The sequence below is a fragment of the Neopsephotus bourkii genome, unplaced genomic scaffold (assembly GCF_033783945.1).
Source record: "Neopsephotus bourkii isolate Nb327-2 ecotype Australia unplaced genomic scaffold, CSIRO-AGI_Nbou_v1 NB_1189, whole genome shotgun sequence".
Classification (NCBI taxonomy): domain Eukaryota; kingdom Metazoa; phylum Chordata; class Aves; order Psittaciformes; family Psittacidae; genus Neopsephotus; species Neopsephotus bourkii.
Genome location: NW_026901674.1, coordinates 1,116,975 through 1,130,287, shown reverse-complemented (window position 1 = coordinate 1,130,287; position 13,313 = coordinate 1,116,975). Strand labels below are relative to the sequence as shown.

At 45.8% G+C, this 13,313-nt stretch overlaps 1 protein-coding gene and 1 long non-coding RNA gene across 3 annotated transcripts in view; both read right to left on the bottom strand.

Annotated features, from left to right (window-relative positions):
- Positions 1-611: 611 nt before the first annotated feature.
- Positions 612-13,313, bottom strand: part of LOC133218066 (uncharacterized) — a 228,851-nt gene continuing 216,149 nt past the window's right edge. Inside the window, exon 2 of the long non-coding RNA XR_009727042.1 lies at positions 612-754. This is a non-coding gene — a long non-coding RNA (uncharacterized LOC133218066). The remainder of the gene's footprint in view (positions 755-13,313) is intronic.
- Positions 3,444-13,135, bottom strand: EEF1AKMT2 (EEF1A lysine methyltransferase 2). Of its 2 annotated transcripts, none has more exons than XM_061364127.1 (6): positions 12,979-13,134; positions 12,637-12,702; positions 11,760-11,874; positions 5,432-5,539; positions 4,397-4,613; positions 3,444-3,646 (listed from the first exon to the last, which is right to left on the bottom strand). In XM_061364127.1, exons 1-6 carry the CDS (start codon positions 13,038-13,040, stop codon positions 3,525-3,527), a joined length of 690 nt encoding a protein of 229 aa, XP_061220111.1. In that variant the 5' UTR covers positions 13,041-13,134; the 3' UTR covers positions 3,444-3,524. The 2 variants fall into 2 exon arrangements, with proteins under 2 accessions (XP_061220111.1, XP_061220113.1); XM_061364129.1 differs by lacking the exon at positions 3,444-3,646 and adding an exon at positions 4,118-4,248 and having other exon boundaries at positions 12,979-13,135.

Sequence of the window (13,313 nt, the reverse complement as noted above, 5' to 3'; positions counted from 1 at the left end):
TAAAATCCAGGGTAAAATACTCCAAGCACTTTCAGTAGTAATCTTTTCAGTACAGAGGGAGAGGCTACCACAATCCACCAACCCAGCTCACATCTACCAGTACCAAGTGGTTCAAGTATCACTGGAGTTCCATACACTACCACCAAAGCTCCTGACTGAAGTGAGATTTAGCCTGCAACTGATCTTGAGGTTTAAGTTCTTAAGGAGAAAGGGAGACACTTCATTCCAGGGCTCTGGATCCCTCTGGAGGACACTGCCTTCCCTTTCCAGTCTATACGGGCATCTCACTATTTGGCATGTGGCTCATGACACCAGATGCAAAGCCCACTGGCACTGAGAGAATCACATCCTCCAGCATGTTGTTCACCAAGAAGGGAACACAAACCCTTTGTGCTCTGCCTATGTTTGATGCAAAACTATACCCAGATCCAGAAAGATGTGCCAGCTCTGTAGCATCACCCCACCCTAAACCCAGTACTGTGGGAAAAACCTGTGGGCTTGACCACTGTTGAGATCCATGGAAGACATAAGTTTTACTACCCACAAACCTCATATTTGATAGTAAAATCACATATACAGTTTTCAGACAGTAAGACAATAGGAGTAAAATGTATTGCTATTACTGCATTTATTCTGCTGAAACCAAGAGTCACACAACTGTAGTCATGAAGATCCCAGCCTTTGTGAACTACCATGAAGCCTCTTTTTAAAGGTTTTTTTTTCAATGAAAAGCATTAACATTTATCATAGAACCCTGGAATGGTTTGGGTTGAAGGGACCTTAAAGCTCATCCAGTTCCAAACCCCTGCCACGGGCAGGGACCCCTTCCACTAGAGCAGCTTGCTCCAAGCCCCTGTGTCCAACCTGGCCTTGAACACTGCCAGGGATAGGGCAGCAACACCCAGCATCCATATTATAGAGATCATACCTTAATGAAGAGCCATCTACCACAACGAACCACCTTAAATGAAGGACATTCTTTAACATGTCATTTCCCAACCCTACTAGTCAGAAAAAAATCCATTGCTTAGGTCAGTTTTAGAGCTGTACCTCGACTCCATTATTCATCAAATGCCAGTTTTACAACAGAGCAGATTTTAAATAGCAACTCTTTGGTTATTATTGCCTTAAAACAAATCTCCTGTAACATGTTTTACAAGCATTTCTCTACTCCCAAGTGAAAGTGCTTTGGCCTGTGAAAGAATACGCAAACTACAGATCAGATGCAGAAATCCTTGGTTTCAAGCAATAACTTGTGTGCTTGTTGGAGACTGTGACAAATTTAGGAATTAAAACCTTTCCACATGGGAAAGCCACTCCATTTTTCCACTCATTTCCACTCCATTTTAGTGGTGACAATAGTGTGTGTATCTCCACCTTATCACTGGATCCTGTAATGCCAAATGTAAAGCAGAAGAACCACATCTCTGAAGGACTGCTGCCAATGGAGCTATAGGTAGCCCAGATGTGGTGGGGAAATGCTTCAAGTGGAAGACCTCCATAATCCATGACCATGAGTTAGGCTGCACAAGGAGGTTGCTCCTCCTTCCCCACACTAAGAAGCCTCCCTAATAGAAACTGTATTTATATAGGGGGAAATAATGGCAAAAAGAAACACGATAGTTCTCCAGAACATCTGAGGAACAGCCACATGACAGCAAGAGAAAACAGTGAATTACTCTCATTGCTTCCAAATGCCTTGTTAAAACCCATGTTTGATCATACAACCTGCATGACAGACATGATTTCTGATGCTAAAAAGTCTGTGGAACCATTCTAGGAAGCTTATTTTTAGCCTTAAAAATTATATTAAAACATTAGCTAAGGAAGAAAATGTATTAATCATCTGTCCTAGAAAGAGGAGAAAACAATACTTGCCCTGAACCTTCTCTATCGGGAGTGTGAATCTAGAGTTGAATTCCTCTTAACTGATTAAAGGAAAAGCCATGACTTTCTTTTCATTCCATGATCAAAGACATATCGTGCCTTCATTAGCACAGACTACAGATGGGAATAAAGCAGATGCCTTAAATGCATCCTGCCAGAGCACTTGCCAATTACAATTTCCTTGGTTTAACTCTACCTGATGCCAAATTGGCTACAAAAATGCCATACTCTTGACTGAGGTTATCAGTAGTTTGCTTTCAATCCTTTGTACTAATCCATCAAAAATCCTCAGTCTGAGTCACTACTCACATGTCACAGCATTCCCGTTGGCTGCTAGAAGTTTGCTGGGCAGATACTGTGCATTTTACTATATTAGTAAATAATAAACTAAATGATAACAAGAACTTGAGTTAGGAACCCAACTGACCAAACATGCAAAGAGCTACTCACTGGGACTAAATGGTCTCACCATTGCTGGTAGACCATCCTTCCAGCAGAACCAGTATATCCCATTTTGCAGAAAGATGTAGAATTTAGGATTCCTACCTTTAAGACATCACCAGAGGGAGCACAGAGGAAGGACTCATCACTGTGCAAATAACCCCTTATTTCCTATCACAGGAAAGGGCTGAAAGTATTCCTTGGTGCTTAACGATCTCTTGAACTCTGGGAACTAGGGGAACTCTGGAAACCAGAAGCAATGCTCTGATAAGCAAACATGACCTTGCCTGTGAAACAAAACTTGATTGCCCAATAGGGCCTCCTTGTTGTTTGAAAGAACAAGTTTGTTGTCACCCACACACGTTTGGAAAGGCAGAAAGAAACCTCACTTTCCTACTTTACAAGCAGTAGTGTTCTGAAAATGCAGAACAACAGAACCATAGAATGGAATGGTTTGGGTTAGAAGGGACCTTAATCTCATCCAGTTCCACCCCCTGCCTGGAAGGGGGTTGACCATTCACTGGTGTCCTCTGCAGGGACACCTTCCACTAGAGCAGCTTGCTCCAAGCCCCTGTGTCCAACCTGGCCTTGAGCACTGCCAGGGATGGGGCAGCCACAGCTTCTCTGGGCACCCTGTGCCAGCGCCTCAGCACCCTCACAGGGAAGAGCTTCTGCCTAAGAGCTCATCTCAGTCTCCCCTCGGGCAGGTTCAAGCCATTCCCCTTGGCCTGTCCCTACAGGCCCTTGTCCCAAGCCCCTCTCCAGGTTTCCTGCAGCCCCTTTAGGCACTGGAGCTGCTCTAAGGCCTCCCCTTAAGGAGCCTTCTCTTCTCCATGCTAAACCACACAACAGAGAAATGAGGTTTTTGTTGTACCTCTTTTGGTCACTGATTAGAGATACAGGCATTAAATACAGTTAATCTTTGTGTTCCAAACACAGATGTCATCCACTTCTGTTAGTCTCCGTATTCCAAATGCTCGTTTCTCTCTTCCAAACCTGCAGCTTCCCTACAACAACTGAGGTTGTAGCAGGGACAGAATTTACAGGCAAGTTATGCAAAGCTGAAATGTTCCTAGGGCAACGTTTTACAGCCCCTTAGAGCTCCATACATAGTATTTTACTGTGTACTCAAAGAGCATTTATTTACATACACGTCTGAGGTTTTCTGTCAGTTTAAAGTTCAGGCTTTTCTCATCTCATTTGTCCAAGATGGATGGCCTCCCTTTTTTCCTTTGGAAAACCAATGCTGTTACACTGTTCCCAATTCTTCCTCCAAAGCAAAACTTGGGTGTTGGCAGCTCCTCCAGAACCTCAAATCCTGCCAGACAGAAATTAAAATGCTTTTATTAGAAGGAAGTCATTTTATTAGCCTCTTGGATAACCCTTTGCAAACCATTCTTTATTCGTCTGGAAAACTTGCAAGGCAGTTACTCAGAGTTTATAGGACTGTGTTGTTACACTGCACCACTGCTTTCTACAGCTGAAAGCCTTCCATGGATAATAAAACTCTTAGCTGGCTGACTCACACAAATTAATGGCAGAAAAGATGGGAATTTGCCAGTGGTTTTAGTTCCCCAGAAGGGAAGGTTGGTTTAGATACACAATGAGGTCCAAGCCTCAGGCATGAGATTGAGGAGCCAAGTGGCATGGAAAAAACCCTTAGAAAGATCACTGAGGAGGTGACATGAAAGATCATGGTCAGAGTCTTGCCAGTTCATCTGAATATGGGTAGCAATGTTGTCCTGATTTCAAAGCCATCAGATGGGTGAACTGGAGCTGGCAATAAAGGGCCAAAGGAGAAGTACTACCCACGTACACACTTCCCCAGTGTAACTAGGCTGAAATCCTCATCCTCCAAAGTATAACAAAACCTGTCCTTCCTCAGTGTGTTGGCACTGGCAAACCCTGAAGTTCTAATTCCTGTGGAAAACTGAGGGAAGACAGGCTGAAGCATTTACTGGTCACTTTACCTTGTCTACCTAAAGAGTCAATATGCTAACAAAGACATTAAAATTTACTCATCCTTAAACAACCATACACTGACAGATGGTTCTGTTCACCTGCTTACCTTCTCTGAACTCGGTCAACAGCTCCTCCTTGGTCCAGTTGCAAGATGTGATGAGGAAGAAGCCCTCTGGTTTCAACACACTGCAGAGGGATCTCACGTACTGCTTCCTCTTTGCCTCCGCGTTATCAGGATTGAGGCTTATGGCATCAAAAGTCCCCTTGTCAATACAGATCTCAAATCCTGACAGCTCAGCTGATGGAGCCAGGAAGTCTTCTACCTAAACCAGAAGTCTGCAACTGTGAAAACAAATCTTCTACTAAGGGGCTCCTGCATCTTTAATGCAAACACTTTAAAATACAAAGCCTCAATCCTGGCAATAGGTGTGCTTAGAAAAGGGATAACTCACAGCCTTTCACAATTAAAATGCCCTGACAGCTTCTTTCTTCTCTATGTATCATGTGATGATCTATTTGTGGTAAAGCCTATGTATATACCTGTCCATCTAAAACTCAAACTAACGTAACTGAAGTGCAATTGAAGTGCAGGTGCTGCATGCTGGGTACTGTACAAATAGAGAAGAATAGACAGGGCTGCTACAAAGAGGTTGCAACTGGCATACAAGAAGAGAGACAGAATGCAGGCCTAGAGCTAGAGGGTTAAAACAGCACAGCAGAGAGAGAGCTGAGGATGAAAGGCAGTCACAGATTCATGGGATGGAACCTCTAGTCCTACCCCCTGCTCCAGCAGGGATTCCCAAACCTCCTGCTGCACAGCTGCTGTTTGGATTCTATCACCTTAGGATTTCAGCCTCTGTCTCAGATGTGACATTCAGAATACAGCAGCTAAAATAGAGAACTTGCCAAATGTTGCCCGTAGAAGCAGGGAAATCTTGTCAGCCCTAATGACTGTTACAGCAATAAAAAAGGGACCAAAAATCTTCTTGCAAAGATAGGTTTATTAGGTTAGAGTTCTCTCACGAATGTCAAAAGACATCACTAACATAGTACACTGAGTACATCTGAGGAGCAGTTTGGTTGTTTAATCTTGGGTTCAATTGCTTTCTGTTTCCTCACTCAGCCTTCTCTCTGAACTTACCTTTAATTTAATGCTGGACATCCCTTCCTTCTCTCTTATTTTTTCTGACAGCTGTATTGCAGAAGGAGAGTAATCAATCCCTGTGAGGTTCATGAAGCCATTCTTTGCCTAGACAGAAGCAGAGAATATGGACCAGTGTGCTAGCAGTACTTTTACCAAACAGATGTATTCCGTACCTATAATCCATCTCATTTCAACAGCATCCTGGCCTGTATCAGCCATAGTGTAGCCAGCAGGGCCAGGGCAGTGATTGTCCCCCTGTACTGGGCACTGGTGAGGCTGCACCTTGAATCCTGTGTTCAGCTCTGGGCTGCTCACTACAAGAGGGACATTGAGGTGCTGGAGCTGGGCTAGAGAAGGGCAACAGAGCTGGTGCAGGGCCTGGAGCACAAGTGTGATGGGGATTGGCTGAGGGACCTGGGGGGTTTAGTCTGGAGAAAAGACCAAGCAAAGTGCAAGGTCCTACACCTGGGTCGGAGCAATCCCAGGCACAGCTACAGGCTGGGCAGAGAAGAGATTCAGAGCAGCCCAAGGAGAAGGACTTGGGGGTGTTGGTCAGTGAGAAACTGAACATGAGCCGGCTTCAGTGTGCGCTTGCAGCCCAGAAAGCAACCGTATCCTGGGCTGCATCAAAAGGAGCGTGACCAGCAGGTCAAAGGAGGTGATCCTGCCCCTCTACTCTGCTCACTTGGAGTATTGTGTGCAGTTCTGCTGTCCTCAACATAAAAAGGACATGGAACTGCTGGAACAAGTCCAGAGGAAGCCACGAGGATGATCAGGGGCTGGAGCACCTCCCATATGAAGATAGGCTGAGAAAGTTGGGGCTGTTCAGCCTGGAGAAGAGAAGGCTGCGTGGAGACCTCAGAGCAGCCTTCCAGTATCTGAAGGGGGCCTATAGGGATGCTGGGGAGGGACTCTTCATTAGGGACTGTAGTGATAGGACAAGGGGTAACGGGTTAAAACTTAAACAAGGGAAGTTTAGATTGGATATAAGGAAGAAGTTCTTTCCTGTTAGGGTGGTGAGGCACTGGAATGGGTTGCCCAGGGAGGTTGTGAATGCTCCATCCCTGGAGGTGTTCAAGGCCAGGTTGGACAGAGCCTTGGGTGCCATGGTTTAGTGTGAGGTGTCCCTGCCCATGGCAGGGGGTTGGAACTGGATGATCTTAAGGTCCTTTCCAACCCTAATTATTCTATGGTTCTATGATTCTAAGAGAAGGCTCAGGGGGTACCTTATCGCTCTCTACGACTGCCTGATAGGAGGATGGAGCCAGGAGGGTGCTGGTCTCTGCTCCCTGGAACAAGGAACAAGGAACGAGGAAACCGCCTCAAGCTGCACCAGGGGAGATTTAGATGGAGCTGAGGAACAATTCCTGCCCCAAAGGGTGCTCAGGCATTGGAACAGGCTGCTCAGGGCAGGGCTGGATTCACCGTCCCTGGAAGTGTTCACACACCCTGTAGACGAGGCCCTCAGTGATATGGGTTAGTGGTGGCCTTGGCAGTGCTGGGGTAAAGCTTGGACCTGATGATCTTAAAGGCGTTTCCAACCTGGCTGATTCTATGATTTTCCTCCTCTTAGTGACTGAAAAACCCCGTATTTTACTCATTTGTATTCCTGTTAGCATTACAAGAGCTAAACAGCTGGTGGAATGAGCTGAAATAACTCCATTCTGCCCAATACCTCCTCAAAAGAACTGTTGACTGAAAGCTGGCTTACACCAACAAGTGGAAAATGGAGCAGAACTGCGAAAAGGAATACCCTGGAGGGGAACAGGCTCTATTATCTGCACCAAAAGTAACCTAGGAACCAGGAATTTCCAGCGAGGAGAACATGTGCTAATGCCAGATGCTTCAAAATCAGAAGAAAACTTCCCTGACACGTAACATCTGAGATTGAGCAATTGTTTTCTCTCAAATGGTAAGAGCCAAAATATGTAACCCATTTTATCAGTACAGAAATCCACTGTAAAAACTTTACATGTTTCTAATTATTCATGCTAATGCCTACTTGAATGCAATCATTTGCATGCTACAAGCTCTTTGTATCAGCAACTTTCAGGCAGGTTATGCACCACATAAAAGAGCATATACAGACTTTCTGTTAATGTAACTTCAGAGCAGATAATGATAACCCAGTTCAGCAAACTGGGGCAGTGAGATCCCAACAACCCTTGTGCAAAGCAGGTGGGAAGGTGGCAGCGACACATTTTTACCCTGAGGTAGAAGCTGAAGAGACCAGAAGTGGGTATCATGTGTGTCAGTGGGTCTGGCTGGATGCAAAGCTAACAGGAAGAGCTCTGATCTTAAGGCCAGCTGCAGATAGTAGCAGAGACAGGGAGGAGGCTCAGGTTTGGCTTGGTTGTGAACAATACATAGACTTTAACTACCATTAAGCAATCAGCTGATTTCTACTTGTTCCAAAGGCTGATACCTCAACAGCAATAGAGTTTAACAACCCTCCCTCCTTCCCACAGCCCTTTTCCCTGTGTGAGCTCAGTGCTCACCAGCTGTTCTAAACTGAGGAGTAATTTCAACTGAACACAAAGATCTTGTTGTTTGCAGTTAATGAACAACAGAGGATTGCTCAGGCTTCTGCCCACGTTCCTCCCCAGAGCAAATCAAGCTTCCTGAGATGCCTGTGCTGAAGACCTGGGGGTGGAAGAGGAGTTCCCACAACAGCTCTGTCTGTTGGAAAAGGAAGGGCTTGAGTCACTTCAGGGAGTTCCCATTCACTCCTATAGTCTCCTGGGCAGAGAAGGAAAGTTTAAGGATAAACAGCATTAAATGCTGCTAAACCTGCATGGCCTGACTATGGAGGGACAGGAAGGAATCATTCACTCAAGTGGCAAACGTGACCACACTGCATCCTGCAACGGGACTCCTGTCCTGAAGGTGCTATTTATAAACACTCTTCTGCTACTTCTAACAGATTAAATAGCAGAAGGGAGTGTGCAATGTGATCGGCACTGCCCCATAGTCACAGACTGGTTTGGGTTGGAAGGGACCTTAAAGCTCATCCAGTTCCAACCCCTGCCACGGGCAAGGACACCTTCCACTAGAGCAGCTTGCTCCAAGCCCCTGTGTCCAACCTGGCCTTGAGCACTGCCAGGGATGGGGCAGCCACAGCTTCTCTGGGCACCCTGTGCCAGCGCCTCAGCACCCTCACAGGGAAGAGCTTCTGCTTTATATCTAACCTGAACTTGCCCTGTTTCAGTTTGAACCCATCACCCCTTGTCCTATCACTACAGTCCCTGATGAAGAGTCCCTCTCCAGCATCCTTGTAGCCCCCTTCAGATACTGGAAAGCTGCTATGTTTGGGCCTGTGGTGCAGCCAGGTAGACACCCTCACTTGGGTGGTGAATACCCTCCAGTTAGAGAAGTTTTCCTATATTGTCTGCTCCCACAATACTCAGGGTATAAAAAAGAGGTCAGAGCTCTATGTGGCAGCAACATTTCCTTAGGCCTGGAATTCTTGGAAGGTAAACACATTAGGTCAGCAGGGCACCCTTCCAGACTCCTGATGTTGACAGGGGTAGGACCATCGTCTGCACCTACAAACACAGCACAGGGTCCCTCTTATGTATGTGAGACCCTCAAAGCAAGCAGAAAGAAGAGAAGAAACCCCCAGCAGCCTTTCTCGTGCAGCTTACTGCTGGGCTGATCCCTGCAGTGTGTAGGTAGAAGACATTTAGCAGTGTGCTGGATGTTCTGCCTTCTAGCTGGGTACTGGGGACAGTTTACACAGGATAAAAGTCTTTCTTGTTTTCACTTGATTTATTACCTGCTTTTCAGGTGGCTTTCCAGCCTCCTTTTTGTGCAATATTACCTGCTGGATCTGACAATGTCTTATGTGGACCTACCTGCATTTAATGTCGTTTTCTTACTGTACTCCCAGTTATATTCTTTACTGTTAACAGTATTCAGGGCCTAGGGCTCCACAACTAAGCGTACTCTACAGTACCTCTGCCTGTTCTATCCACGGTCTAATTCATCCCCCAGGCATCTACATCTGAGGGAGGTGCTACTAATGCTCTACATGGCTGAAGTCCGACTGCCTTTCCCAGTATTGTCATTTCTAGCACATTAGCAAGTCCAGCTCCAAAGGCAGAACTGCTCTGCAGCAACCGATGTGCCTGCCAAGAGAATCCCAACACGACTTTCAAAGCCTAGCAGCTAACACATAAAAATCCTCCTTTTAAATCAACTAAGAAAGGAATATCCTGAATTATTTAGCACCAATAAACAATGTGATTTTTTTGAAGCCACTTTTCAGATGGGAACTGGACTGAAAACTTATTAAAGCAAGCGGTGTTTTAACGTGCTTGATGTAAGGGTGCTCTTATGCAATTTAATAGTTTGTAAAAGCTCACAGGCTGTCATGTTCCCATTACAGAATGAAAATCAATGCCAGGTTTGCAAGTGGGCCAGTATAAAGTTGAAAGCTTATAAATTAGATTTTTCTGTTGGATCTTTCCACAATGGTAGAGCTGGTGAGCACTGCATTTAGCAATCCCTGATGAAGAGTCCCTCTCCAGCATCCCTATAGCCCCCCTTCAGATACTGGAAGGCTGCTATGAGTTCTCCACACAGCCTCCTCTTCTCCAGGCTGAACAGGCCCAACTTTCTCAGCCTATCTCCATACAGGAGGTGCTCCAGCCCCTGATCATCCTCGTGGCCCTCCTATGGACTTGTTCCAACAGATCCATGTCCTTTTTATGTTGAGGACACCAGAACTGCACACAATGCTCCAAGTGAGGTCTCACAAGAGCAGAGCAGAGGGGCAGGATCACCTCCTTCGACCTGCTGGTCACGCTCCTTTTGATGCAGCCCAGGATACGGTTGCTTTCTGGGCTGCAAGCACACACTGAAGCCGGCTCATGTTCATTTTCTCATCGACCAGCACCCCCAAGTCCTTCTCTGCAGGGCTGCTCTGAATCTCTTCTCTGCCCAGCCTGTAGCTGTGCCTGGGATTGCTCCGACCCAGGTGTAGGACCTTGCACTTGGCATGGCTGAAGTTCATGAGGTTGCCATCGGCCACCTCACAAGCGTGTCATGGTCCCTCTGGAATCATTGTTATTTGGCTCATTTCTCTTACTGAAATGAGCTATTTCTACTTCTGATGATATAATTTCTGTGCTGCAGTGGGGCAGCCGGTGCCCACAAAGGCTGTAAACTCTTAAAAAATCAAAGTTGATTTTAAAAAATCCATTATGAAGCCGACTTTGATGTCCAGCCCTTTCCATTTCTACAGTAACTAGTGGAGCCAGTGGAGAACGCAGCACAGAATGACAGCTCCTCCCTTTACCAACTCTCCTGAGTATTAGACCAAAGGAGTTAATAACAAATAGGAAAAAAATGGGAACTTCCAAACACATTTTATCACTGCAACAACATGACATCACTTCAGAACATGTCTGGGAAAGGGTTTCCACCCTGACAGATATGGACACTTCTTGAAAAGAAGTCATTTTTAAGTCATTTATAAAGAAAACCCCTTCATTTTAACCACTTTTTATATTGACAGTTATTATCAGAACTGAGTGCAAAGAAAGGATCTGGCTTTGCACAGGAGAATACTTTGTGCATTAATCCACTTAATTTCCTTGTCTGGGGGTATTTTACACAACAACAGCAAGAAACGCATTTTAAATGTAGGAAAATAGAAAGGTAAAGATAAAATAAGGGGTACTCAGGTTGATTGATGTAAAGAAATACTGTAAATTTTGTAATCTGAAGTGCTGACACTCTGAGCAGCACTGAGAAAGGACAAGTTGGAGTATGTCTAGGGAAAAAAAAGCAGCTTGTTTCCATTTGGTAGAACAACAGACAAGTTCTGTTCCCAGGTCTGCACCCCCTAACAGCACTGCTTGTTCAAGCAGTTATGCACCAAAGTCCCCCAGGCTCTTTAAGAACCACTTGTCTTTGTGACAGGATGTTCTTCAAGGCATATCAAGAGCACTAAGTTAATTTCACTCATACCCTTTAAACCATATGACAATATAAAAACTGATGCACAGTAACCAGTGTTCTGTTGGTGGGAAAGAACAAAACATGTTCAAGTCCAGGCTGGACAGAGCCTTGGGTGACATGGTGTGAGGTGTCCCTGCCCATAGCAGCGGGGCTGGAACTGGATGATTTTAGGGTCCTTTCTAACCCTAACTATTCTATGATTTTATGATTCTATGTTTCACTTTCAGTTGCTTGCTTTTTGGTTTTCAACTAAGTTTCAGCTTGCCATGATTACTACTCTCTGTTGCAAGTGCTGTATTTAAACTACTCCATTTGAAGCATCAATTCTGTATCAGAAGCACAATGTTTATAATATACCAACCAATTCAATCAGTAAAACACCGTTCCCAGTTCCAATGTCAAGCACAGGGCTGTCAAGGGGGACCTTTTGCTTTTCCAGCCATCTGATGATGCGAGTCATGCTTTCCTCTCCAAACCTATGAAAAACAAGGACTCAGGTAAGTCAGACAGCAAAACTGTACAAAAGGCACAGCAAACTGACTTTATCACTCCCTCCCTGCAGCTTCTGCAAAGCACCTTTTACTGAAGCACTTGGGTAACAACTGTCATAGCTCCACGATTGCTTTGTATAAATCAATTGCATGGCCCTAAAATTCACCAAAACACCAAGTTTGGGTAGATTTAGATTAGAGATTAGGCAGAAGCTCTTCCCTGTGAGGGTGCTGAGGCGCTGGCACAGGGTGCCCAGAGAAGCTGTGGCTGCCCCATCCCTGGCAGTGCTCAAGGCCAGGTTGGACACAGGGGCTTGGAGCAAGCTGCTCCAGTGGAAGGTGTCCCTGCCTGTGGCAGGGGTTGGAGCTGGATGAGCTTTAAGGTCCCTTCCAACACAAAGCATTCCATGATTCTATATATATAAAACAGGCAGCAGCACCAGCAACTTGTGTAGTTAAACCTGAGCTCAGGGATAAAGAGCACATCCATCAGTAACATACACCACAGCCACAGGTCACTCTTTGCACAATGACAGTTTTCCATGTGAAACTGAGAAATCACTATTGCAAAATCAGGCAAGAGAGGAACCGGTGGCTTTAAGACTACAGTTCCCATCATCTTCACAACATCTAGAGTTATCCAGTACCCCACTGACTTGCTGTTTCTGCAATGTCTATATTTATAAAGAAATAATAGAAACACGATATTTTATTTACTTTAATCACTAATTTAGCTATTTTATTTACCAAACTTCCCCAGCATCTCCGATGTCTTGAAATGTCTGCAGCTCTCTGTCATAGGCAGCATCCCAGCTGGAGTCGGGGGGAGAGAAAGGAGAGGATATTGCAGTGTATACTGGAAAAGGTTTAGATGAAAGAGGGGCGAGACACTGAATCTATAGAGCAATGCCACTTGTTATATCATCTGTATAAATTAACTGCTCGGGAACACGCTGTGAGCGGGGAGATGCGCTGAGGGGAACTGAGGGTTATGAGTGTTCAGGGTCCAGCTCGGGCCTCCTGCTCCCGGGCACCACTGCCGGTTTGGGGGTGAAGAAACCCGTCCCCCCCATAGCCCGCCCCACTCACTGCTCTCTGGTGCCCAGCACCGAGGGGCTGAACGGCTCCTCCCCGACCGCCGGCACCGCCATTACCGGCCCCACACCCGGAACTACGTCCACACCATAGAGAGCAGCGGTGAGAGGGCCGGCGGGCGCCGCTCTGGCGCCTGGAGGACTGATGCTCGCTGCCCCGCGGGGGGGCTGAGCCCGGGGAGTCACGTCCGTTAAAACAACCCGAGTTGATTTGTAGGTTTATTTATAAGAGAGAGACACGCTCTAAATGACGGGGTTTTCATGGCTGCAGTCCGTATGGGCCAGCTGAACCAGCGCAGCTTTTCATTTAAAGGGTAAAATTGAAATTAA